This window comes from Coniophora puteana, assembly GCF_000271625.1.
Source record: "Coniophora puteana RWD-64-598 SS2 unplaced genomic scaffold CONPUscaffold_5, whole genome shotgun sequence".
NCBI classification, from domain to species: Eukaryota; Fungi; Basidiomycota; class Agaricomycetes; order Boletales; family Coniophoraceae; genus Coniophora; species Coniophora puteana.
The window spans coordinates 1-26,181 of NW_006913057.1; the positions used below are offsets into that span (position 1 = coordinate 1).

The 26,181-nt window shown below is 50.3% G+C and overlaps 7 protein-coding genes across 7 annotated transcripts; 4 read left to right on the forward strand and 3 right to left on the reverse strand.

Moving 5' to 3' along the window:
* Positions 1–1,302: 1,302 nt before the first annotated feature.
* On the forward strand, positions 1,303–5,836 carry CONPUDRAFT_152573 (uncharacterized protein; the record flags this gene model as incomplete). The annotated part of the gene is made up of 13 exons (XM_007769360.1): positions 1,303–1,905; positions 2,502–3,140; positions 3,206–3,382; positions 3,442–3,608; positions 3,670–3,798; positions 3,855–3,967; positions 4,018–4,602; positions 4,650–4,683; positions 4,737–4,793; positions 4,849–4,890; positions 4,938–4,978; positions 5,058–5,706; positions 5,773–5,836. 13 exons carry the CDS (start codon positions 1,303–1,305, stop codon positions 5,834–5,836), a joined length of 3,300 nt encoding a protein of 1,099 aa, XP_007767550.1.
* A 920-nt stretch (positions 5,837–6,756) lies between these two features.
* CONPUDRAFT_72078 (uncharacterized protein) lies at positions 6,757–7,561 on the reverse strand (the record flags this gene model as incomplete). Its single annotated transcript, XM_007769258.1, has 3 exons — positions 6,757–7,167; positions 7,281–7,374; positions 7,428–7,561. 3 exons carry the CDS (start codon positions 7,559–7,561, stop codon positions 6,757–6,759), a joined length of 639 nt encoding a protein of 212 aa, XP_007767448.1.
* A 2,151-nt stretch (positions 7,562–9,712) lies between these two features.
* On the reverse strand, positions 9,713–11,033 carry CONPUDRAFT_152575 (uncharacterized protein; the record flags this gene model as incomplete). The annotated part of the gene is made up of 5 exons (XM_007769362.1): positions 9,713–9,839; positions 9,892–10,187; positions 10,266–10,353; positions 10,421–10,553; positions 10,613–11,033. 5 exons carry the CDS (start codon positions 11,031–11,033, stop codon positions 9,713–9,715), a joined length of 1,065 nt encoding a protein of 354 aa, XP_007767552.1.
* Positions 11,034–11,519: 486 nt separating this feature from the next.
* CONPUDRAFT_152576 (uncharacterized protein) lies at positions 11,520–11,957 on the forward strand (the record flags this gene model as incomplete). The annotated part of the gene is made up of 2 exons (XM_007769364.1): positions 11,520–11,855; positions 11,910–11,957. The coding sequence occupies 2 exons, from the start codon at positions 11,520–11,522 to the stop codon at positions 11,955–11,957; spliced, it is 384 nt and encodes a 127-aa protein (XP_007767554.1).
* A 3-nt stretch (positions 11,958–11,960) lies between these two features.
* CONPUDRAFT_54786 (uncharacterized protein) lies at positions 11,961–15,062 on the forward strand (the record flags this gene model as incomplete). Its single annotated transcript, XM_007769228.1, has 6 exons — positions 11,961–12,140; positions 12,948–13,316; positions 13,366–13,559; positions 13,611–13,746; positions 13,817–13,977; positions 14,027–15,062. Coding segments are annotated over 6 exons (2,076 nt in total), but the record flags the coding sequence as incomplete, so codon positions are not given.
* A 5,820-nt stretch (positions 15,063–20,882) lies between these two features.
* CONPUDRAFT_152578 (uncharacterized protein) lies at positions 20,883–21,592 on the forward strand (the record flags this gene model as incomplete). Its single annotated transcript, XM_007769366.1, has 3 exons — positions 20,883–21,003; positions 21,076–21,089; positions 21,155–21,592. 3 exons carry the CDS (start codon positions 20,883–20,885, stop codon positions 21,590–21,592), a joined length of 573 nt encoding a protein of 190 aa, XP_007767556.1.
* A 1,925-nt stretch (positions 21,593–23,517) lies between these two features.
* Positions 23,518–24,571, reverse strand: CONPUDRAFT_72081 (uncharacterized protein; the record flags this gene model as incomplete). Its single annotated transcript, XM_007769259.1, has 6 exons — positions 23,518–23,571; positions 23,604–23,780; positions 23,833–23,907; positions 24,083–24,201; positions 24,228–24,457; positions 24,507–24,571. The coding sequence occupies 6 exons, from the start codon at positions 24,569–24,571 to the stop codon at positions 23,518–23,520; spliced, it is 720 nt and encodes a 239-aa protein (XP_007767449.1).
* Between the last annotated feature and the right edge of the window lie 1,610 nt (positions 24,572–26,181).

Here is a 26,181-nt window from a genome sequence, read left to right on the forward strand (position 1 = left end):
AAATAGCAAAGGGACAATTAGAAACAAACATAGCCCTGGATCGTATTCAAGCCTTTTTTGCATCCAAGGAGTGAAGATGTAGCTCCAACTTCCCCCCAGAATTAGTATTGTAGTTTGATATTTAGTTTGATATCATGTATATACTATATGTGCCCTATGTTTTACCTTTCTAAGTTGTTTTATAGCAAATTGCAAATATAATGAGTGTAAAAAACAGAAACTGTTGAGTGAGTGAGTGAGTGAGTGATCATTTTAATGTCCAGGAGGGCAGCACTCCATCAGGAAAGGGGAATGTTTGGCTGTTGTAGAGCTGTTCCCATGTCACCGGGATTGTGCTGTCATGAGCAACATGTTGGCCGCGCGATAATCCTGACAGGATTCACCGAAGTTGACACCTGTGGTGTTTAGCCTTTATGGAGTCTGACGTGTGCCATTGCTGTCAACATTGTGCTCTAATGAGAGCTGCTGACAGGTGTCATACGGTTCCACTTGCTGCTACTGTTGTTTGAGTATGTTACATGCATCAGATGGAGCAGAGATGTATACTAAGTATATGATGAAATAGTGGACCCTTCTTGACTCTGCTCTGTGTGGTACTGTTGGAATTATGTTCAGATCTCGCTCGCATCATGACGTGTCATACGTTATCTTATTATATTCGAGTTTTTTGTAGTATATATTCTTATTGTAGCTAGTCGTAATCTTCACACGATTGCCCTTCGGGCACCCTCCTCTTGCCCGGGACAAACGTGCTGTGCGTCGTTGCAAGCCCGTGCGACCTTGAATTTCTACACAATTTATTGGAATCCGGAGGATTCCCGGAGCACCGCAAGACACGGACATGACAAGTGGGGCGCAGCGGGGCAGTGGCGCAGAGCGGGAGAAGCAGAGAAGCATTGGTGCTATACAGACGGTCAAGCCACTGCTTATCCCTCATTTGTTTGTACCACGAACGAAAGAGGGTAAGCAGCCGTTCTGTTGATATGTTATGGACATTACTCACCAGTATCCACAGTCTAATAAACCTTAGGTAAATCACAGCTCATTTGTTTGTACCACGAATGAAAGAGGTCTAATATACCTTAGTTTCTAACAGGTTATGAGCACCCTGCGCTTTGCGCAGTCTATTTGATAGACCCGTGGTACTGGATGAACCTTAGCCTTGACCCGGCTAGTTCACCAACGTTTCACAATTTTTGTCAATCTCTACTCGAGAGCATTCGCCCTCGGGAGATGTTGGACCCTTTTCAGTTCGGAAGGGTGGCAGAAGGGGCGGCAGTACGACCTGGTGAGGCCACAACGATGGACCTCTCAGGTGAACCAGCAGGTGACACGTCTAACATACTTCGTGTCCCCCCACCCCGCTCCCATCACTTCTCATTCGGAACCACCGGACTTCTGGATTCTGGCCAAGCTACTCTCTACGAGGCGTATGTGGACTCTACTCGCAGAAACCCCGACAATGTCACTCGACGTGCACACCATGCAGAGTCAACACCTACATCCGCCCGACAAACAGTCGAGGCAACAGCCAGAAACAGACGCACACACGCATTACGTGCAGAGTCACACCACGGGAGCCTGTCTCGATCGCCGTCCCCGACGACGGACGACAAGCAGATTCGCCAAAATGCGGCTAGAGATGCCGCGACGTACAGATCTCCTCGCAATGTCTCACAACCTTCCTCTTGTCACCCTTCTCAGACCCAACAGCAGGAGATGTCGTACTACCCCAACGGTTTTCCTCAGCCGCTGGGTACTCAGTACACACCCAGGGCCACATTGCAACCAAGCGCCTCTCGTGCGCAACAGCGACCATACGCGGCGACCCATCCAGCTGCCCCGTACGCTCGCCAACTAACGTATACCGCGCCGGCCCCTACCACGCAGTACATACAACCGCCGGTATACTCCACCAGGGGTAGCCGTAGATATGTACCAAAGTTAGATGGATTTTGGCACCCAACAATTTTGCAAAAGAGGTGGATCCTGTGAATCTGGGTGGGGTTGTGGATCTATCCAAATGCATCAAAGCCGTGTGACCAATATTATTATGGATCTTGATTTGGCTGGAGGTGACAAAAGTGTGGATCTTGGATTACATAGCACATGCAGCAATAGCGTGTGAATTTCCCAATGTAGCTGCAAGCCAGACAAGTTTGGTCAAACCGTGGATCATTAACGTGAGACACATCCATGCCGCGGGTCGCAGCTACAGTGTCCCTGATTGGCTAGCTACATGTAGACATAGGTAGGCCATATATGACATCTTATTTTATTGACATTTAGAGCACTTCGAGTGTCAAAATTGGATGTGGCGCGTGTTGTAGCGCTGCCCTTTAACATGGACAGATCCACCCAATTCGCAGTTCAGTTTCGCTTCCTTTTTTTTTGCTTTTCCTTCCCTCCCTCCCGCCCTCCTTGCCATTTGCGATTGCTTCACCAAATTTGAGGTAAGCAGCATGACTCTGTCACATAGCACTAACACTTTCTCCCCGTAGATGGCCGACAGCGATAACCGCGTCGTCGAGCAACCTCACCTCGCTCACCAAGCAGCGGCAGTAAACACCAACAACGGTGTTCCCGTGCCTGTCACGGTAGCGAGCATTGATAGCACCCATGCGTCCACCATAGCAGTGACTACCAATAGCGCTCCCGCACCCGCAACGGCAGCAAGCACCGATAGTGCACCTGCGCCAGCCACCGTTTCAGGCGCCGATAGCGCACCTGCGCCTGCAGCACCAGCGACCACTGTTAGTGCTCCCACACCCACCACGACCGCTGGTGCCGCGAGAACTCATGAAGCTGTGCCGCCTGTCCGCAACGGCTTGAAGAAGACGTTCCAGCGCCACCCCGAAGACCCCCTCTTCTACGTTGAGTTGCTCACAAAAGGGTGGGCACAGGGACGCATCCGAACGTTCATGGACGATCACATTGAAGGTTATCGCGTCGCACGCTCCCAGACATACTCGCGCGTTCGTGATTACATCAACACCACAACAAACGAATTCTTCGAAATGGTGCCTTGGCGTAACAAGGTTTCCGACCCCATTCCTGACGACTATAACCCTCATGCCATGGAACACTTGTCCGAGATCGAGGAAGATCAAAAAGCGCACAAGATCGAGTCAATTAAAAATGTAAGTTCTTTCCTGTTCGTGTCTTTCCTTTCCCTGTGCAGCCCTCTCATGATATCACCATTTAGTCCATCAAATCCTGGCTAGATCGCCGGATCGACGGTAACAAGCTTGCAGGCCGCCCGAGCAGCAAGGAGAACAACGTCTGGACACGTCTTCTCAAGCAGCTGTCGGGTGTTCCTAGCGTGAAGCCTAAAAAGCTCTCGGCCGTTCAATTCTGGTCCAAGGCGCATTACGCATTGGTGGTCAAGGCCGACTGCGATGCTCGCTGGAGACAGAGAAGGGAACACTTGGTGCCAGACAGCGCTCTCAGTTCCGCGAGAAGATCACCTCTGAGTACTTCAACAAGCTCTCCGATAAGGAGCAGCTCGATTGGGCAGAGAAGGCGAAGGCGGACCACGCCCGCGAAGTCAGTAAATGGCACGCGGCTCTTAACACCCCCGTTGACACGGCTCCTGAGGCTCGACAGATGTACGTACTTCGTGGTCTCTCATTGTGCACATTACTGATTATGTTATTTTATGTTATCAAGTGCTATCGACACCCTGAACGTGTTCCTGTCTCCCATCCTCAACGAAGTCCACGCAGCCACTGGGTTTCATATCACGATGTTTCTATGCGGGCCAGAACCTCACAAAGGCGGCCGTCTCAACGTCATTGGGTGCGTTAGCTTCTCTCTTGCACTATGGTAGCGGCATTTCTAAGCCCAACCCTCAGGATGCATTGGGGGACGCACATCGCCCCATCTCCGCAAAACTGGCCTGCTGCCCAACCTCAGTCGCATAAACTCGCGATCAAGCATTTTTTAGATTTTGTAGAGACCTGTTTCAGTAAGTTCATCTGCTATTTTGAAACATTAGTTAACAATTGGTACTTTCAGCCAACGAGATGAAGGCGCAATCTGCTCTCAAAATGAACAGCGCGTCGAATATTCCAGAAGCACTGCGCACTGCTGGCATGGACAAGGATGGCGTGAAGAGCACCACCCACGAGGCATCTGGATCCTCTGATTCCATCAATCCATCTTTGGCAGCGCCACTTCCTTGTTCTGACGAGAACCCCGCTCGATCTGCGCCCTCTCGAACCAGCCATGACGTTAACGCTTCCATGCGGAAGACTGGGCAGCAGTCAGCAAAAACCCTGAAACATAAAACCGCGCCAGCGGCATCGACTGCGCCCGCTCCCCCGGCTCCAGGTCCCCCGTCCGTTACAAAACCTGCCGCATGCAAAAAGCCCACGCGCAACATGACCTTGCAGCCAGCCAACCTCCCGAAGCCGTCTCGAGGCAAGCGCAAGCATGTGGTGCCCTCTAGTGTTTCTGAGGAAGAGGACGCGACGTTAACCGGCTCCGAGAGTGACAACATCAGCAACAACGAGGAGAGCCTGCCTGTCGAGAAGATCTACAACACCCGCCATTGCCGTATTCAGGCCCAGGAAGACCACTTGCTGTCTCAGACAGCCAAAGGTATGCACTCTCTTTGATTCATTTGACGTCGATTAACAGTTCTTTAGTTAATACTCCAGCTGTGGCTAACCATGGTGACGTGTAAGTGATTCAGTATCCTGGCTTCAATTCCTCATTTGCCTCCTTGTTTGCAGTTCATCTGAAACCCAACCCACGACCTCCCAAAAATCCATGGACAACGGTGCAGAAAGGTAAGCGACGCGTAGCACTTAGATATTATTCGCAGTTACTTATTGTGTCACACAGGTCTTTGAATGATAACAGCAGGAATACCGTTGTCAATACTCCGTCAGTACTTTAACTTCATCTTCAGACACTGCTTACGCCATTCTCAGACGCGACCACGGCTCGGATAGTGCTGTTGTCCACGCCGCTGGTGAGTTTTACTCGTTTTTTCTTTTGTGATTGATATATCCTAACAAATTGACCTTGTCTTGCCTTGTTTCGACAAGTAGATCCTCGCACGGGTGTGGAGGGCACCGCGAAGACTCCTATGAGCAGTCTACAACCCCTCAACAATGCTCCTACCTGGATAAAGCACGTGCTTACGTACTTAAGGCTCCTGGATATGCTTCTGCCCGACGATCGTCGCAAGATTGACCGCGGTGCATCTGCCACGATCGGAGAACAACAGGGCTGGACTCTACCGATCCTGTACTCGCAGCTTCTCGACGAGTACTTGCTCCTTGAGCACTCCTCCAACTTCTCGTCTCTGCAGGGTCCGGCTGGCAGGTTGGACTCCAAGGAGAGGCCAAAGGAGGTTCATTGGTGGATCGCGCGCAAGCAACTCATCACAGTTCGTCCCTCCATTCCTGAGGTGGAGCGGTTCGCGAGCCAGTGGTGGAAGTGGTGGGTTTCCCTTCAGCCCGACTGGCGAGGTGTTGCGGCACCTTCTGGCTCTTCCCCCCCTCCCCTTCCTCGCCATGGCCGTGATGGGGACTGGTCCACCCTCGACAAACCCGGAGTGAACGGATTCACATCCCTTGTTGTCTGTCTGAAGTGGTGGGGGGCAGAGACCGCGCTCGCAAGTAAGGACCCTTTATGGATCGCTGCTGTCGAAGATACCAAGTGGGTAATGAGCTGTATACGTTGCTCTCGCTCTTGGTAAGTCATTCTCGTGTCTATGTACCTCCAACAATATGCCTAAATGATATGCCTTTTTTTTCATAGGCGTGATAACCCGGCTGCAAAGGAACCAAAGGAGAGGGCTACCAAGCGTCAGCGCACTGTCTGAGATCTATCACCATACATCATGTCTTGGTATTTGAATACTTTTTGTTGTTGATCACGCATGTACGAAACATCATAGCTTAGTAATGAATTGTCTTGTTACAGTGATATTTTGTGATAGGCTGCTTTGGTTGGGCTATCTATGGAAGCGATTCAGTGCAACATTTGAACTTTTTGGCAAAGTTCGTAAGCTATACACTTCGTGCTACTCGGTTAAGATTCAAGTGCAAGGTACATATTGCCATTACTGTAATGGAAACCCTGACGCCGACGCATCCCTGTGCCCTGACTGATTATTCGGACACGATGCATGATCGAGAAGGAGATGTATTTCGAATAGCAGCGAAGGTGGATTTGAGGATTGTCGTCCTCCAAACCATGAGGCGTTGAGGGTTCTTCCTTTGTTTTGATCATAAGAAAGAAGCAGGCTTGAAGAAAGTTCGATCTAGTATTATTCGGTTCATCATTAGGGTTACTGATATTACTCTATTCACACAGAGCGCTTGCGCTGGTGTGCACGGCGGCGTTATGCGGTGACACTCACATGGCTGAACATTTACTAGATTAGTCTTCCATTAATTTGCCTTCATACATGGCCGCAGCCCATGGGCAAGGAACACACTTTCGCATATTGGCCGTAATTAATGCATATGATTGGCCGATAACGCGGAAACATCCTTTGAGCTTGCACTCCCTTGCTTCTATCGCAGCGCAAGGACAACCAGAATTTCAATTAAACACGCGTGTAGTTTACATTGTGAACTCAAAGCATGGAAGCTCTGAAGCTTTAGGGCTAAGACTTGGCGTTGGGTGGGTAGCCCTTCTCTTAGACTTTTTATGGCCATCAATGTTCTACACAAATAAGGAGCAGAGACAAGAGTTTAAACTGTAATATTACATGCACAACGCTACAGCAAGCTGTATCTACTGAGGCTCGGATTGGTACAGGAACATCTCGCACAATAAACAGTCGTACATTTCGACCACACCGCCATTCAAATGGTTTAGTAAATCCTTGACTATAGCCACATACTTAGTGATCAAACACCCAACCCTGTCGGCCTGGCTCCACTCGTCAGACTCGTCTCCAACGAGCTGGTGAAGTGCGTGCTGTACTCGGTGAATGCGATCATGGTACCCCACAAGGCAGATCACCATGTACTTCAAATCATCGCGGACGTGTTTCTCCTCCTTCGCGCTTATGTCTGCAGCTGACTGCCAGCGGCAATACTCGAGGGATCCAAGTTGGAACGGCGTCCTGTTTGATACCAGTCGCATGACGGTGTTCTCGAGATAATATAAAGCATCTTCGCACCCATTGACAGTCCAGCTTTGCTAGCGTCAGACACTGAGGCAGCGCGCAGTGATAAATTCACTTACAGTCAAAACTGGTCATCATTATTCTCTTCGTCCCAGTCATAAACCGCCAACAAAGCAGTAAGGCAGACCTGCTCGCCGTGAAATACGACTGGACGTGCAGGCTCCTGCTTGCGACGTTTCTCATCGGCTCTGAGCTGCTCTCGAAGAATAACATCCTGTTGCCTGGAGAAAAAAGCCTGAGCTAGCGACGAGACTGAAACCCACAATATGCTCACATCTTGTAGCCACTGAGCTGCTCCTGGGACCGCAACCAGTCCCATTCGCGTCTGGCCTCGATTGCAGGTGTAGACCGTTTTGTGCCCTCAAGGCCAGCGAAAAAATCTTCAGTGGGGCTCGAGGAGGGAAGCATGTGGGAATAAGAATGAAGGAGGATGTAGGCGCTTGAAGACGACGTTGACCTGTAGGATTATGCTAATTAATAGATTTGCTTACCAAACTAGAAGCAAGGATCCTCGTACTTAGGTATAGTAGTTCCACTTTCGTAGATCTTCAACGTATCGCCACCTTGTGGGTGCCATGTCAACCATCTCAGTAGACTCACTATACCATGCCATGAACATATTGTCCTCGCATGAGAGCGAGTACCAACTTAACATATGCATCAGCGTGAGGCAAAACTCCGCGGATGTAGTCTTTAGAATCTGGCAGAAGTTACCATCGGGACGTCCACTGTGCGTGAAACCACCTCTGCAGCACTTTAGAATAGTACTGAAAACCTCTGAATGCAATTTAAGCAACCACGGTCGGGTGTTGTTAGTAAGTGACCCACAACGTAAACGAGAGAGCTCACAGCTCGCCACTCAATCAAAACGTGTAATGGCTAATGACACAATAGCGATATGAGTTATTCTAAATAAGACATCATGTTGGCCAGGAGAACTGTATGGTTGGTTATGGCTGTTCAATGAACAATCTACATTTTAGTATTATTCCAAGGACGGTACTTCTTCCCTGAAAGATGACCTTGAAGTTGAAGTTGAGTTACTCTCCCCTTCTGCGCTGTAAGGCGGAGGTGCTGGCGGAACAGACGGCTATGCATTTTGTCTCAGATCAGGATTCAGAGATGGCGACATTACACTTATAAGTCACATGAGGTCATCCATGCAGCGGTTGACAGTGATAGAGACGTTCTCCAAAACCTGCAAACACTTGTCGACTGTCTCACGTGTCAACCGGTCCATAGTAGTGAGGTGGACATCTGATATGACAGATGGAAGTTGAGTGAGAGTTACTGTAGGAATGTCGTGGCATGAGCTTGGGGCTGTGGGGTAGTTGCTCCGAATGAGCCTTGGTAGGCCAATAGATATATCATCTAGAGGAGTTAATGAGAGGATGACCCAACGTTCAGAGGCTGGCAATATCTGTCGTACAGAATGGTCATGGCAGGCACACGCGTCAACCAACTTCATGCACCATGGGCGCGCTTACATAGGTATAGGGTCAACCTTCCATCTGGTTCATATATCGGTCTAGTTGAATTAGATGTAGCTTGAGTCCGGTACATACTACAGCTGGTTGATATCATATACATATTCACTTACTAGCTAGTATACTATAGCTAGCTCATTTCTGACATGCACACAGGATCAGAATTATATGGATAAAGAGATCTACATGTTCAGTTGTTGTCTTATGAGGTGTTGCCCTATGTACGTGTCGTACTACAGGTGTAGGAATCTATAAGGTAATCTAACGGCAGATGTGTATCGTGTATGGGTGATGCGTATAACATTAGTAGCCTACCCGTCGCCAGTGTGTGGGTTCGGAGACAACAGCCATACTGAAAGGTCAAAACCAAGAAAAGTCATCTAATGCAGAAAACCGGTGGAGGGCTGAGGATTGAATCGACACAGCAAGTTAGATTCAGGACAGTAATATGATCTTCAACCTGTGCTCGAGTCATTATTTCTTTTGTGTCTCTGTGCTACTTCAAGTTCATCTTACTTTCTGTATTCCCAAAAGACGAGAGTTGAAATAATACATGATGGCCATACCGTTTAAATTGGCTCCTTATCAATATCCACCGCTACCTCACACGTTGTCCCTGTGCCTTTCTAGCACTGCAAGTTTGCTATATTCGAATCTCTACATTTGCACTATAATCTCAACCTCTTCGATCCAAAAACATACACGCACAAAATGTCTAAAGACTTTATTAGCTTGCGCTGAATAGAACTAGCTGAGACATTCTGTTTCATTTGGCATATTGTGACGACAAAGTGTCTGACATATAGATACAGTTACGTGATACCCTCAGTAAGCCTCTCATTCATGTAATATCTAGGACCATTCTTCTTCATTTACCGGACTGTGCCTCATAGAACCTTCATTTTTAAATGCCAGACAAATAGGTGGGTACTACCCAAAGACATTGATGAGACTAGTGCATGATATTGCATATAACGCCAAGCAAGCATGTGACAAAATGACAAGGGTACATAAGCTTGGGATAGTACAAACACAGATTGGCAAAATGTGATATGCAACAACGGCGAGTCTACTAGTGAATCAGACCAAAGCGTCCCTCCCGAAGCGCATCCTCCATGGCCTCAAAAGCCTCCTCAAGTGAGAAGACCTCGTGCCCCTCTGAGCCTCGGCCTCCAGACCACACGCTGTAGTAGATATCCCTGGATGAGCATCATTAGCTATAGCCTTCCAGAGCGGCGTACAGATACACACGGGTTCGAGAACACGCCGATGGCATATCCAAATGGAACCCAATAATACAGCGGCTCAGACGGAGCATGCGGCATAATGTATGTTGCCTTGACGGACGGCAAAAGCTTCACGGTCCTGGTGGGTAGACCCTCAACCAAATCCTGAAATGTACCATTGAGATTACGGTTGATGACACCGTCCGGCGGGATAATACCATAAGGAAAGTGCTCCTCATTAACGGTGCGAGTGTTGGTATATTCAATGTCATTGGAGCGAGGCTCCGACGCGGAACGACAAGCAGTGGAGAGGTGGCTAAACTACTCAGTGATGCCATCAGTTGATGAATGGATCCAGACAACACTTAAGTTTATGTAATGCAGCCTCAATACTTTCACCATCTGTATGACCACGTGCGTGATTGGCAGCAGCGATCCGCGCTCAGGCCATCTTGTTCTGGTGATGCATCTCCTGCCCAGCGCATTGCTGGAACAATCTAAAGAAATGAATGAGTGAGCCATACGTATTACGAACGCAAGACCAAGATACATACCTTGTAAAGTCCTTGTTGTTGGTGATGTCCAGGAGCTCACGACGAACCGCCACCTGAACCATGTCTTGAAAGTCGATGTGGTAATCAGGGGACTTGGTGAAGATGTCGACGACAGTCTCGGATATAAGATCCACTAGAGGTAATGTAAGCTGACAATGATCGCAACGAAGAGTAAGGAGACCTAAGGCTTACAACAGCATTGGCCGACACAGGCCGTAACAACCTCGGATTTGGTGCTGTTACCCTGCATGTGAATGTTGAAGTGGCTGCAGCTGCAGTTGAGGGCATATGCCGGCTTCTTGCTCAGGGACGCGAAGGTGTGCAGGGTAGTGGGGGGAGGAGGAGGTTGGGCCGGGAACTCCGGGGTACCAGGATTGCATGCCCAGAAGAATGGACGAGTAGGGTGCTCAGGCGAGCGGGAGTCCTCCATCGGCGAAGGGGGGGTGACTTTACTGGACGGAGTGGGTGCGCCATCCGTGGAAGAAGGCGGCGCGACGTCTCTGGACGAAGGGGATGCGGAGTAGGGAGACTCAGAGGGCGCAGGGGTGTTGAGAGACTCGGAGACAGAGATAAGCGAGTTGGCGGGGGAGCGCAGGTATGGTGTATGAGCCATAGCAGGAAGAGCGCTGAGCGCTGAGACTGAGTTGCCAAGCAGATCCCCTCATCTCTTTAAGTGTCCGCAGGCGTGATTTGCCTAAAAGAGCCTTGGTAGATATTGGTGAAGGCATTACCATACAAAGAGCACGGATCTGGCAGATCCGGCCTAAAACACGGCCTAGTCCAAGGACAACGCAAGCTGCACTTGTAAGTACTTACGTGGATGCACTGAAGCACCATTTAACATTTGATGCACTTGAACCAAAGCTAGGAAGCCCTCGGACAAGAATAGAGCGGCGTGTTCCATCTTGCTCTGATGACTTGGAAAGAAGCATGTACACGCCGCTGATATGGACCCAGGCACTGGAGTTTCCCTAAGGAACGAAGAATGGCCAGTTGGACCGGCTCGCTGACTGTCAGAGTGATGCGAAGAGGCGAATCAAGCCTGTTTTCCCCACTCACACTCAGCAAATGTCCCGTCCTACGCACAATTTGTCCCTATATGAGCAAGCGTACAAATAATGATGTCTACAATTACCTGGAGGATGAGGATGACAAAGATCCTGGTCTTCAAAAGATGTATGCCCGAGTGGAGAGTGTCTCGAGGGACCGTAGACGCATTAAATTCAACCACATTAGGGATATGCCAAGGCTTGAGCCTGAAAAGATGAATGAAGACAATGACGATCAGCTATACCGCATGAGAGATGACTGGGAGCCTTACATGGACGCAATGGATGCGGACGATGAAGAAGACCAGCCCGCAGAGACAGCGGAACCCCAAGCAAGCGACCATGCTGTTGTGACTTCGATGCCGCAAAAACAATACTTGTCATTGGTGTGTTTCTTGCCCAGTACCGAGAGTCAACCAGATGCTAACCGAGAAATATAGGATAATCCTCTCCTAGTGTGGGTCGGCCGCACCGATTGCCCAGGATAATGTGACGAATATCTAAACAAGTACATACACTTGGAAGGGCGTGGCAATGCATCCGCTTTTCCATGTGACTGCAACAGCGGGAGGGCGAGGGAATATTGCTGCGAGTCCTGCGGTGGTCGCCAAATGACCTGTAAAGAATGCTGTGTTACTGCTCACCAGTGCTTGCCTCTACACTTTATTCAAGTATGTGTAACAGCTAAACTGTTACTCACCAAACTACTGGGGGAACTTGAGGAGGGATAAGTGATGTGAGATATAGATGATGAGTGGTGAGCTTAGAGAGCTGGATGAGAGTGGTGATCTTGAGTATAACAAGTGGATTAGACTGGAGAGTACGCTCCAGGATATGCCTCCTTAAATACAAGTACAGATCTATGATATCATGCTGTGTCTGCCCTAGACTATTTGGGATGATGACTGTACAGTATTTGGTTCGACCAATGGCAATGGCCCTATAACTAATGTCTGACTAAAGGTGTGCCTTGATTGCTAAGAGATTGGTAAGGCGTGCCTGTAATACTGACTAAGGAGATCATGTGCAGTACCAGCTGATGCTAGAAACCATGTGGAACTACTGATACTATCTACTGATCGACTATGATAAGAGTCCAGGCCTTATCAGCTGACGATCTATGGAGATCTAGGCTTGATCAGCTGTTGATCTATGAGATCATAGGCGCTTCTATGCCAGGTACATAGATATTCCTGCATGACAAATCCTCCATGGTAACCCCAGGGTTTATCCCTATGTCTAGATCAACATAACTTCGAGATATGATAAGATGGAGAGAGATAAGGACACTTCTAGGGGTTAATCTACCATAGATAGGTGTTCTCCCATGTCCTATGTTGTATCTCTTGTATCCCCTTGTACCGGTGGTGTACAACCGTGCAATAAATGTGGAAAAATAGTAGAAATACTGGAATTTGTGACAGTATGATCATGTTGACGACATTTAGGATTTAAAAACTGATCACGGTTGTGCGCAGAAATGGAATGGGAGGTTCTTCGAACATGTTTCGCTCAAGTCTCTCGGTCTGAGGGTGAACATGGGACACAAGGATGGTTCAAAATGCGTCTTACGACAGGCTGGCCACGCAAAGTTTGTTGTCATTAATACGAACAGAATACACCGTGTATCCATAAGTTTCTGCGGCTGCGACAAGAAAGTCCCTCATCGTCAACAACTTCTGCGATATGGCTGGTACCCTTCCACTGTCGATACGCCCGAGACCGCCTGCACAGAGGAGGCTCTTGGGCAGTACTCTGCCCTTATGTCTCGAACCAAAGTATTGCCGCATGGCTATTATCAGGCGCTTGAGAGCCTTACAGACTCCCTCGGCCTCGATGTTCCACCGGTTGGTCTTCATCGCATTCTGTTTATCTCTGACTAACAAACGCCCGAAGAGCCATTATAAAGTGTTTCTTCGCATTCTGCGTCAGCACAGATACATACGCCTAATGAAGGAGGCTGGTCGCGGGAATGTCGCCAACGGGATAGAAACAACCAGGCCGGGAGAGCTTGCCGTAGCATGTCCCGCATGTCCACATCCAAACGTCAATCTACCCGATGGCTGGGAGAATGCTGACCTGTTGCGAAAGTGAGTGCATTGGTGTCACCAATAGTTTTCAATCAAACTAATCGCTCGTAGGTTTCTTTATTGCCTGTTTCTCACCATGGACACCAATTTTCGGCTGAAGAACCGCGATCGCGGCGGATCACTGTCAGATGTTGAGTTATTTGATGGGCTGGCATATTTTGTGAAGACAGAGCCGTACATGGAATACGTCTGACGTTATGAGACTCTTAAAGATGTGAGTACTCCTTGTCTTACTATGGTCAGCAAGTTGATATAAGATATACTCCCAGAGGTCCACATGCAGTAGCTTCCGGGCTATCTCAGGTGTCAATAACAAGCTGTCGAAAGGTCTGCAAGCTACAGGTGTTGGTATGATCATGTGTGCACGTCATGAGTTCACATTAGCCTTGGGCGTTGGTGATCTACAGGCTGGCGAGCGGTACGTCCACTTCTATGGTCCTTGAAGACTGGCTGACCGGAAAATACAGCAATTGCAACATGGACTATTTATTTTTCTCGATTTTCGCGCCGCTAATACTCCTTCTCGTTGTGATATCTTACGACATCGCGTGTCAGTGGAAGACCAACTTATTCAAGAGAATGAATACCCTTCCTCCCGAGATGCAAATGTCTTTGGTGATGATGGCTCAGATCCTTGTCTTTGGCGTGCCGAAGTTTCACGCCCCGGGCCATAATCAGAAGTGCGCGACTGAACATTCTCTGAACCTCATAACTGGCGCCGGTCGCACTGATGGCGAAGGGATTGAGCGTGGTTGGGTGGAATTCAATCTCGCTAGCAACAGCACCAAGGAAATGACACTCGGGTTTCAGCACGACACTCTCAACATTGTATTCAGTTCACATAACCTACACAAATACTACGGTCTGGGGAAAACCCTTCAAGGGCGATTAATTCTGGCAATGGAAGCGCAGTTGTTTCATCAAGATGGGCTACTTGTTTTCAACGAGTCCATTGACGAGTCTGACAAAGCGGACTGGACGGCGATGAAGGTTGCTTGGGAAAACAACAAGACCAAAGAGAACCCATTCCTATTCACGCAAAACAGTAAGTGTTGTTTCCAGCCAAACAATAATGACGAGTCTCTCTGGCTGCCCTCCGCGCTCAACCCAGACGAGCGCAGCATATGTACTCATGGCATTGAAAAAACCGAGGGCAAGCTTCGACAGGTGCAATGCCACTCGTCACTCAATAGGATTCGGGGTCTTCTGCAAACCAAATACCACTTTTCGACTCACCAAAAACTACACTCCCGAGGACAGCGCGCAATGACGCGAGCGTACAGACTCATTGGCGAATACACTCGTAAAATTGAAGCAGAATGTACCAAGTATGATAAATCCTATAAAGCACTCGAATCGCTTGAAGGGACAGACCTATTGTGCTTTGGGTTACAGCCACTTCACTCCGGGGATATCCGAACGCTCCGCGAGCCAGCGATGGAGCCCAACATGCCGTCGCGCCGGGCGCGGGAAATGCAAAAAGGGCTCGGGGAAGGGCACTGAACCGTGTCATGGATATGGATGACGAAAGCAGGTGACAAGGGCAGCGGTGAGGGGTGGGAAGACGCAGAAGGTGTGATATCTGAAATCGAATATTTCGAAGACTCACCGCGAGTATTGCCAGGGCTCCGTGTTGAATGGCTAAAGGCCTGCGAGCAAACGAAACATTGGGAAGAAGAAGTGGACTTACTGAAGGAAGAAATGCGGCAGGTAGGAGCGTTTCTGGAGCACAAAGCGTGCTGGTGGGAGGAGCGCGCAATCGTGAGCTATCCTGAGTATAGTGCAACAACACGGCCGGCACAACCAGCGATGGAAGATAGGACTGACTCACCGGGACAGCCCAACACATTCTTGTCTCAATCTAGCGATAATGTTCTGGCTCGGCAAGCTATGGCTGAAGGGGTGCGCTCACACGCTCTTTGCCAGGCCTGCCAACAGTGCCATCTCCGGGAGCATTTTACGCACTTGTGGGACCACAACTGGGACACCGAGGAAGCGGCCAGCTCGAAGAAGGTTGGGAAACACCCCGATATTGATTCCGACGCTGAGGATGAAGGCACAACACGGGGAGAGGCAGTGCAAACAGCGGAAGCGGCGGGGTGGGAAACGACGGAGCGGGGAGCGGCGGGGCGGGAAATGGCGGGACGAGAAACGTGAGAAGTTGTAGAAGCAACAGGACGCGGTGACCGGAATAGCTAAACATAGACGCTTCTTGATTGATGTGTATGTTTGTTATGATGGCCTAAAAATAGATGAGGATATGACAAAGCATGGAACGTAGAAATATTTAGGGATTGTGTCATGTGTGAGAATTCACTACCTTATCCAGAATACTGCATAAAACCACAAGTTAGAGGAAAGAGGCCCGTGAGCTGGGTTAGCAAATAACCACAGGGAGAGTATGGATGAAACCACAGCCAAGCCAACCAGGCCAGCCAGTGGGGATACCTACAGAGAACCACAGTATTTGACAAGTCCATTTATGGGTTGAGCCATATAATATAGGGTCTAATCATCTGCCACTGGTGACTCCACGGCCACTCTGCTCAGCCAATACGTCTCGCAGCCAGCATACACTGCTGCTCCTGCACCAGTGCAAATGGCTTTCAATGCTGTACCTCAGCTCGTACAGCAGGCGCAGCACGCGCCGGGGCCCGGGTATGTACAACAAAATGCTCAGTATGGTGCCTACGCTCCGGTGCCATACTACCGCCCACCATACGGACAGCACGCCTTCTCACATCCCAACCTCCCAGCGCCTCAAGCTATGCAGCAAACTGGCGCTGCGGCTCATCCTCCTCGTCCGCCCCTTCGTCAAATAACTGGCAGACGACTCGAAGTGCATCATGCTTCACACATCGAGGAACTCAGTCACGAGAAAGGCAACTGGATGGTTTGGGACGAGCTGATTTGTCAACACCTGGGGACGGACCAGTACAATGATGGATGGCTTGATGGCCTCGTACCTGCCACCGACCCTTTCAGCAACCAGTACTACGGTCAAGATTGGGTTCGCGCGAATAGCACTATTCTGAACTTCATACGCGCAAAGGTCTCACATGATGACCGCCAACATTTGTCTTGTTGCACCACTGTCCCGGAGGCGCACGCCATCCTCAAACAACGTCACGAGGAACTCGGTCCCATCGCGCAAGTCATGCTCTTACGCAAGCTCTTTGCTGTCAACTTTTCGAAGTCAAAACGCTTCTCAGACACGGCTCGGGAACTCAGGGAGCTTTCGCACTCGATCATGGCTATGGGACCTATGACTGAGGACAGACTCTACACTACTGGGCTCATGAGCGTGCTGGCGAAGGACTTCCCCATCATTAGCAACGAGCTCGCTCATCAACTGTCAACGACGCATCATCATGCAGCCTTCGATCCTCGCCAGATCCTGCATAGGCTCAACATTGAACAGAGCGTGCTTGACGCTGCAAGCAGCGAGTCCTCTCTAGGTGATCCTATTCTAGCGGGTATGAGGAAGCCACCTGGGAAGCCGTCGGGGACCACAAAACCCCCATGTGGCAACTGTTGTGGCACTAACCACCCCACGGCTAGGTGCTGGGCCCCTGGGGGGGCCATGGCTGGTCGTCAACCCGATGCTCAGGGTTCGACAGACCGGCGCCGCACTCACGAGCACGACACTAAGGGTTGACGTGTCGACATATCCGGCTGCCTGTACATCTTAGATGACGCTAAGCATAGAGCCTACCTTGTCAACGACTCGGAGTCATCTTTGACCGGTACTGCCGCTCACGAGAACGAGCCCACTAGTGGCGAGTTTGCTGATCTAGCCTCTGATACTCTGTCAACGGCCGAAGCGATCGAGCTCAACGATGCCGACCTACAGGAGTACGAGAGCTATTTTCTAGCTACTGAGGCTACAGGTCTAAAGTCTGCGGTCAATTGGGCGACTCATGCTATCCCGTCCGACTGCGTCTTATGGGCTTCGGCAGCTCCGAACCGCTCAATGTCTACGACGGTTGATCCCGCAACAACACTGTTCTATCTCGACTCTGGGGCCTCGGCGCACATTTCCAGTTGCGCCGATGACTTCTACTCCTTGTCACCCATCGCAGCTCGCAAGATCACTGGTGTAGGAGGCTCCGCTATTCATGCTCGAGGGATCGGCACTATACGTCTATCCTTCGGCAAGGGACTCCATCTTGATCTTCAGAATGTCCTCTATGTGCCCTCTGCCTCCGTACGCTTGATCTCCATCGCCACTCTAGACGATGATGAGCGCTACTCGGTCACTTTCGGCTCTGGCGTTTGCACGATTTCAAATGCCAGCGGCACCAAAATTCTCTCTGGCGCCAAGACGCGAAACTGTCTCTACCGTCTTACGGGTTCCTACCAAGCTGTCGCTCATCATGCATACATCACCCCTAGGGTCCCCTCCGTAGCCGTTTGGCACCGACGTCTTGGTCATGCAAATTACCAGTCCGTTCTGGACTTGGCGAAACATCGCAGGGCGACCGGTATGTCCATTGACCTCTCTGACCTGCCACCTAAATGTGAACATTGCATACTGGGTAAACAGACCAGGTCGCATGTTCCGCAGGTTAGAGAGGGAGATAGGTCAACACAGAGGTTAGGGCGCGTACATGTAGATTTGATGGAACACCCCAGTGCACCTTCTGTCACCAGTAACGTCTACGTGATGAATATCATCGACGATTACAGCCGCTATTCATGGTCGATACCGCTCCGCAGTAAGGACACTGCCTTCCCTGCTTTGCAGGCTTGGGAGAAGGCTCGCAAGCTCGAGACAGGGCTTGGCACTGGTGAATTTGTAAGCAACAACGGCGAACTCAGGCGTGGAGACATGAAGACGTGGCTCGAGAGTCGCGGCACTTCGCACAAGTTCACGGCGCCGTACACATCAGCCCAGAATGGGCTAGTCAAACACCTCCATCTATCGCTAATGAACAAGTCTCGTGCTATGCGCTTGGCGTGCAACGTCCCTGTTTTGCGTTGGGACGAGTTTGTACTCACTGCAAACTACTTACACGTTCGTACACCAGCAAAGGCACTTGCAGGCAAGACTCCGTATGACGCTTGGTATGGCCGCCAACCCGATCTCTCACACTTACGCAAAATCGGTGCTCAGGCATTTGTTCTAGTCCAGAACCAACATAACCCGAAGGTCCTTGCACACTCAGTAGAATGTGTGCTGATTGGCTACTCGCTAGACTCCAAGGCATACAGGTGCTACAACAGGAGTTCGGGCAAAGTCGTTACTTCCTTCCACGTCCGTTTTATCAAATCTCATGAATCTGATGTTCGCGATTACCGCCCAGGCGTAGTGGTTGGTGATCCCAGACCCCTCTGTGTCGCCTTCTGTTGCGTCTATCGGGGACTTGTCTACATCGTCCACAGCTGCCCAACCTCCCACTGCTGTTGACGATACGGCTGTTGATGATACACCACCCATGCCGCAACTGCGACGCTCAACACGCACCTCCAAGCCTACGGAGAAGAGAGCCCTCGCTGAGAGCCTGAAGTACTTGTCACATCTTGACGATGTCCAAGAATGCATCAGCACATTCTTTGCCGACTGGGACCTAACGACCTCCGACGACAATACCGATGTCGACGCTATGGATGATGATGACCATTGCTTCTACACCGACCCGACTACGCTGAAGGAAGCGCTTGCGGGCGAGAAAGGCGACAAGTGGCGGGAAGCCCTCTGGGAGGAGTTTCGAAGTCTCAAGGAGCGTGGTGTATACGTCCTGGTGCCCCGAGACTCAGTGCCAGCTGGTCGCAAGATCATGCACGGTTGTCCTATCTTCAAGTTGAAGTTTGATGAACATGGCGAACCCATTCGACACAAGGTTTGCTACGTCTGTCGGGGATTTGAAGCTGTCTATGGGCAAGACTACACGGAAACCACATCACCCACAGCACGCCTTGAATCTCTGCGGATACTGCTTCACCTGGCCGCGGCGCTGGACCTTGAGTGTGAGCAGGTTGATATCAAAACGGCCTACCTGTACGGTGAGTTGCCCGAGGATGAGGTTTGCTACATGGAGCAACCAGTGGGGTTCAAGGAACCGGATTCAGAGGGGATGGTGTGGAAGGTGGAGAAGGGGTTGTACGGAATGAAACAGGGAGGACGAGTCTGGAACAAGACGATGCATGATGCCATGGTATCATGGGGCTACACGCGGATGTCTTGCAAACACTGCATCTATTATCGCAAGATGGCCACCAACTTCACGGTTGCAGCTGTCCACGTCGATGACTTCTGTATAGCCGGCAGCGACCAACCTGTGATCGATCGTCTGAAGACGATGAAGACCCTCTGGCAGATCTCTGAACTAGGGTCCTCGAAGTTCTGTGTCGGTATTGCAATCGAACGCGATCGCAAAGCTCGAACTATGTCTCTCTCACAGACGGCGCTGATCGACTGCATTCTCGCTCAGTTCCATATGACAAACACTAAACTGGTCAGCACACCTATGGAGACTAACCTCCAGCTTTGACGTGTCCCACATTCCACACTCGACGCAGCTACGAGAGCTGAACTCGCAAAGATACCATACCGCTCACTCATCGGTTCGCTCAACTATCTCGCGGTCGCTACGCGCCCAGACATATCGTTTGTGTGTCAGTTCCTGAGTCAATTCCTCGATGCTTACACACAGGAACATTTCGCTGCTGCGAAGCGAGTCTTACGGTATCTGGTTCAGACGAGGGACCTGAAGCTTGTACTTGGCGGTCTCTCCGGTGCAGACCTTGTTGGTTTCACCGACTCAAATTACGCCGCCTGTCCCGATACACGTCATTCTGTTACGGGTTACTGTACTTCTCTGGGTTCGGGCATTGTCTTGTGGTCTTCTAGGAAACAGCCGATCGTAACGGGCTCCACTTGTGAAGCTGAATACGTTGCAGCCAACTCGGCGACAAAAGAGATCGTCTGGGTACGGAACGTCTTACATGCGCTTGGCTATACACAGACGCACCCCACACCACTGTTCTGCAATAATCAGGCCACGATCAAGATATCTGAGGATCCGTCAAATTTTGCTCAAACAAAACACATTGATGTGCGATATCACTTCATTCGCGAACGAGTAGACGACGGGACTATTCAACTCCGTTACATTCCCACCTCGGACAATATTGCGGACATCTTCACGAAGGCTTTGCCTCGTCCCGCATTTGTCGCTCTGCACTCTCTCCTTGGTCTCAGATGATTCTAGGCGTAAGGGGGGCACGTGGGTTCAGGAGGAGTTGCTTTCATTTTTGTGTCTCTAGTTGAGGAGGAGTATCGGAATCTGGAGGATTCCCGGAGCACCGCAAGACACGGACATGACAAGCGGGGCGCAGCAGGGCAGTGGCGCAGAGCAGGAGAAGCAGAGAAGCGTCAGTGCTATACAGACGGTCAAGCCACCGCTTATCCCTCATACGTTTGTACCACGAACGAAAGAGGGTAAGCAGCCGTTCTGTTGATATGTTATGGACATTACTCACCAGTATCCACAGTCTAATATACCTTAGGTAGATCACAGCTCATTCGTTTGTACCACAAACGAAAGAGGTCTAATATACCTTAGTTTCTAACACAATTGCGTCAGGGTTAGCCACCCTTCACCACCGCTGAAGTCGCCGGGACTCGTGCCGCCACAGTCCCACGCCGTCAAGGCGTTATCGCGCGCCAGATTGCCTTATCGTGCCGCCATCACCTCCCCTCATTGCTCGCCGCTTCCCCCCCTGCTGCTCGCAAGAGCGCACGCCCGGCCGCTGCCATCGCCGCTGGACCTTTGCATAAGTCCTCCGTTGAGGCCGCTTCCCGCTGTGTGCCGCACCTGCCGCAGCTGCTCCTCGCACGCTGCTGCTTGCCCCTGCCACCGCGCTGCCACTCACCAACGCTGCCGCTGCTCTCACGTGCCATTGTAGAACCCGCCGATGTTGCTGCTGTCCTAGCCCTGCCGCCGATGCCTGTGTCATCGAATCGCCCGTGTGAGGGACGAAGAATCACGCACCTGCGCCCCCGGTTGCCAAAAACCGCCCGCCATTGAACCCGCCGCCGCCGCTGTTGTCGAACCGCACCCCTAGTCGCCAAAAACTAGCTGTTGCCACCCCGTGAAGTTGCCGTCGCCCGTTGTTGCCGCCCTGCCGCTGCATGTCGTTGTGCCACTGTCGTCTCATCCCTCGCTGTTTGCCTCTCGTCTGCACCCTGCGCGTCACCGCGGAGTTTGGGTTATTCAAGACAGGTGTTAGTTGGATTTCGTAGGATCGGGAACCCTCTCAAGTTCGAGGGGGTGCATCGTATGTTTTATTTCGTTGTTTTTTGCTTGTTTTTTGCTGTTTTGTCCCCTCATCGTCGTTGCTCGTTTGTTTTGCCTCGCATCGTGTTACCTTCGTCGTTGTCTGCTTGTTTTTCACTTTGTCGTCGTCGCCCGTTTTTGTTACGTTACTGTTGCTCGCTTGTATCAAACAAGGGGGTGTGTTGGAATTATGCTCAGATCTCGCTCGCATCATGACGTGTCGTACATTATCTTATTATATCCAAGTTTTTCATAGTATATATTCTTGTTGTAGCTATTCATAATCTTCACACGATTGCCCTTCGGGCACCCTCCTCTTGCCCGGGACAAATGCGCTGTGCGTCATCACGAGCCCGTGCGACCTCGAATTTCTACAGGTACCATGACTGGGACCCCAAAGAGATTAGTGTCATAAAGTAGATAAACATACAACATACACTCTCCACACTTATTGTCACGAGTGTGCACCCATATACCCAAGTCCAACGTACTAGTAGAGATCTACATGGTCTCCTATAAGAGGGACTGCCTTCAAGATTATAACCATAGCGTATACAGAACTATAGTAATGAAGTGGAGGGGAATGGAGGTGGAGTGTAGGTGACCGGAGGTACCACAGGGGAATGGAGGTGTATGTAGGTATAGCATAACAAGTGATTAATGAGTGACACGGTTAGCAGTGTTGGCGACATGGTGGAACGTCGGCGTAGCAGTAGTGTAGCAACTTGCACGTGAATTGGCCAGTATCTTTTTGAACACTTGATTATCGTTGCGCATTGCACCCCGGGAGTTCTTTGTCCTTTCTGTTGAACTCCCAGGTGCGTCTCAGTGTATTCAGTCATCTATACATGGCTCAATAGACTGTCCTTTCCGTCAAACTCCCAGATCTTGTGTCAGCGCCACTCCTGCCGATCATGAGTGATATAACAAAATGGGAGTACAGGAACTTAACCGGAGTACTCTGAGGCTGCAGAGCTGAAGTACTGGAATACTGGAGTAGCCTCAAAGACGAGCCGTAGGCTCGGAGTTGACACGGAATTGACATGGAGGAGTGCAAACAATTACGGGAGGATATGGAGGAGTCTGGAGTGGGGACCGGAGTATACAAGAATTGAAGTTGATATTCAGACTGAAGTACACTAGCCTACACAGAAGGGTTTATAGACTACAGCCTAAGTATGAAGTCATAGTAGTTGGGCAAAGGGGAGTGTAGCTCAGCTACAAGGTACGGAAGTAGGATGAAGGGTATGATGTAGGAGGCGTTAACTATGATGTCAGAAACACAAGGAAACAACGTGGGAATGACGTAGGAATGTCAAAGGGAGTGATACATGAAGTAAAGGCGAGGATATTGTTAAGGGGAACATACTCAGAATGTATAGTGAGGTTGAGGGTTAATGATGTAGATCCTTCGGAGGGTCTGGAGACACCAGAGACACCAGAGTTGACACGAAACTGAGTGGAGGTGTCCAGAGGTATTGCACATCAAGACTTCAAAGAAGCTTTTTTGGTCAAAAATGTCGCCAGATGTTGGCATCCCAATCTGCTGTGCCAACTGTACCTTCCACGCCTCTGGTGTCTCGTCTGAGCCTTCCTTGGGGCCCAAAACCTCATCCGACATGTATTCCTGGTGGATAGCCTCGCTTGGGTTTGCATTGTCATTCTGACAAGCATATTCAGCCGCCATCTTCATGTGGTTGTCTGCTTTCTAAGACAGCCCAACCAGTGAGCTATCATTTTGTGTTATAATCCGGGTATTCACTTCAACATGATGACTGTAGTGCCGTGTGCGCTGGGCCAAAGCGGCATCCCTGCTCGCAATGTTGAAATTGTTCTGCTTCGTCCACTCATGTCTAAACCCTCTGAATGACACCTTTGCAGTACTCAATTTGTCCCACTTTACTTTCCGGTTCTTCAAGGACACTGGGATATTATCAGCCTAAGGATGGTAAGCATCTGTATATATCTCTATGTCAAATATATGCGCTCACATCAGAGAAGTTGTCCCAAATGGACTGGGAAATTGCTTGTAGGACAATGGTGGTTTGAGGATCATCAACAGCCACCTCAAAGTGTGGCGTCATATACACCGCATCCGTTTGGAATTAATTCAGCTAACCGCAGGATCAGGCCAGCGTTTGCCAAACAGGACTCTGCATACAAGTTGAAATGCGGGCGCTATGAAGTCCTGGGTGCATGGTCGGCTGTGCCATCTCATTAAATGCTGACAATAATGCTTACTATTAAGTCTTTGCAAGCGACTCGGGTTGCTGTCTCCTTCATATCCTTAGGTCTTTTGCAGATGTCTTCAGCATGTTCCTCATACTGACCGATCTTCAGCTCCATGTGGTCCTGTGTGGCTGGTGCTCCACATCCACGTCCACACCCTTGTCTACGTCCACATCTACGATGACCCCCTTGACCCCCTTGCTCATCTTGATTCCCTTGGGCCCCTCGCCTGCTACTCCCCCGCTGAGGACCCACACCCCCTCGGCTCCTCCACTTGCTGGCACTGCCTGACCAGCCTCAAGAGCGCTCATGTGCACCTCAAAACGCTCCAACATCTGGGTGAGCTGGTTGACAATGTCTTGGTTTGACGGGGCAACCGTGTTCTGTCTGGGGCTCAGATGTGAGTATATGCACTTTTTGTCAGGCTTTTACTCACATTGTTTCGTTTGTAATGACAGGGAATGGGTATATACCCAAGTTGTTGCAGCACCAGGCCTTCATTTTGTCTGGCCACACTGCCCATAGCTTGTCGCTGATCCCAAGCGTAGGTGGCTGCGGTAAGCTTGCCGTATATAACACTCCCTGCATCTTGTTGTGGACACAACAGGGGTGACACCCTAAACTCCTAAACAGCTCCGAAACTTCGGAGGAGGTCGGAGATAGGCGGAACAGAGCGGAGCGTAGGAGCGTAGGAGCGTAGAAGCGTAAGTGTACAAGTGGCCAAAACCACAAGGCTAGGTGATGGAGGATCTCAACGAGTGCCGGCGGCGAGCACGAAAGCACTAGTCCCAATGACCAAGTCAATAAAGCATCCTATCTACTACAAAGTGAGTGCGCACCTAGTCCCAATGACCAAGAGGTCAAGATGGGGGACTAGGATGCGACACGCTCAGTATATAAGCAACTCCAGCAATCTTTGGATCCTGATCCTGCTACTGATAACCATCTGCTGTCACGGAGGTAGTACAGTGCTGCTGTCAAGCGTCCGCATGGTCTGCATAAAGTCCGAATGTTGTCAGGAGTAATGCTTGAAGGGAAACATAAGAGGTCCGAGGTAACTCTGGGCGTGGAGCAAACTCCGAAATCTTCGGAGGGTCCGGAGGTGTCCGAAGGTGTGCGGAGATGACCGGAGATGCGCGGACCTGGCTCTAAGTGTGGAAAGGAGAGAGAGAAGGAGAGAGAAATGAAAGAAAAGAATAGGGGCCTTGGTCGTATTCACAAAACATCTGGTTACTAATCTGTGCAGCTGCAGCTGCAGGAGCGGACATCTCGGGTGTGAAGCCACACTGGTGGGAGGATCTGGCAGCGGGCGAGTGTGTGAAAGCAATGGCGGCGGTGTACCGGTGGCAAGGAGGGGCAGCAGCGAGAAGCAGGGAGTGTGAGGGAGGGGACGCGTTGGGATATCAGTCCCGTGATGTGTAGTATTTCATGCAATCTAATCTCATCTATTATTACATGCTTCTATCGTGGTGAATCTAAGGTTATAGTAGACCCCAAACGGGTAGAATAGCCATTCACAAAGACGGCCTGGTATTCAGCTTATATGATGTCACCTACTATAACCTAACTTCGCATTTGAACACACGAGCACATATCACTTGTACTCCCCCATGTGCGTATGCGCAGCAGCAGCGGTTACGCTCTCTATTAAAACCTTAGTGTATGCATTTGTAGCCGTCGTGACATAGGCTATACTAGAGATGGTTGCCACCTAGTGAAGAAATGGAGAAACAGGTGCGGTAAAGCAGGATGATGCAAATGACTATAAGGGGACGTAGGAGGTTGCCACGGTTCCATCGGTGTGACTCCTACGGCAAGGGACAGAGACGTGAGTGCCCTGCGGACTGCGGATAGGAATGACCCAAAGAGGATAAGCGTGGGAATGCTGTGGCTGTGTTGCCCCACTGGCCACCATGCCAAGGGGATGAAATGGGCTGAATGATGGAAATGACCATAAGGGGATGAGCGTGGGAACATTGTGACTGCGTTGCCCTGGTTGCCAGCATCCTGGTGATGCTGGACGCATGCCACGGGACCGAGAATAGAGTGCGCTACCGTGATTGGGCGGAATGGCCCAAAGGGGATGAGGGTGGGAACACGGTCACTGCATT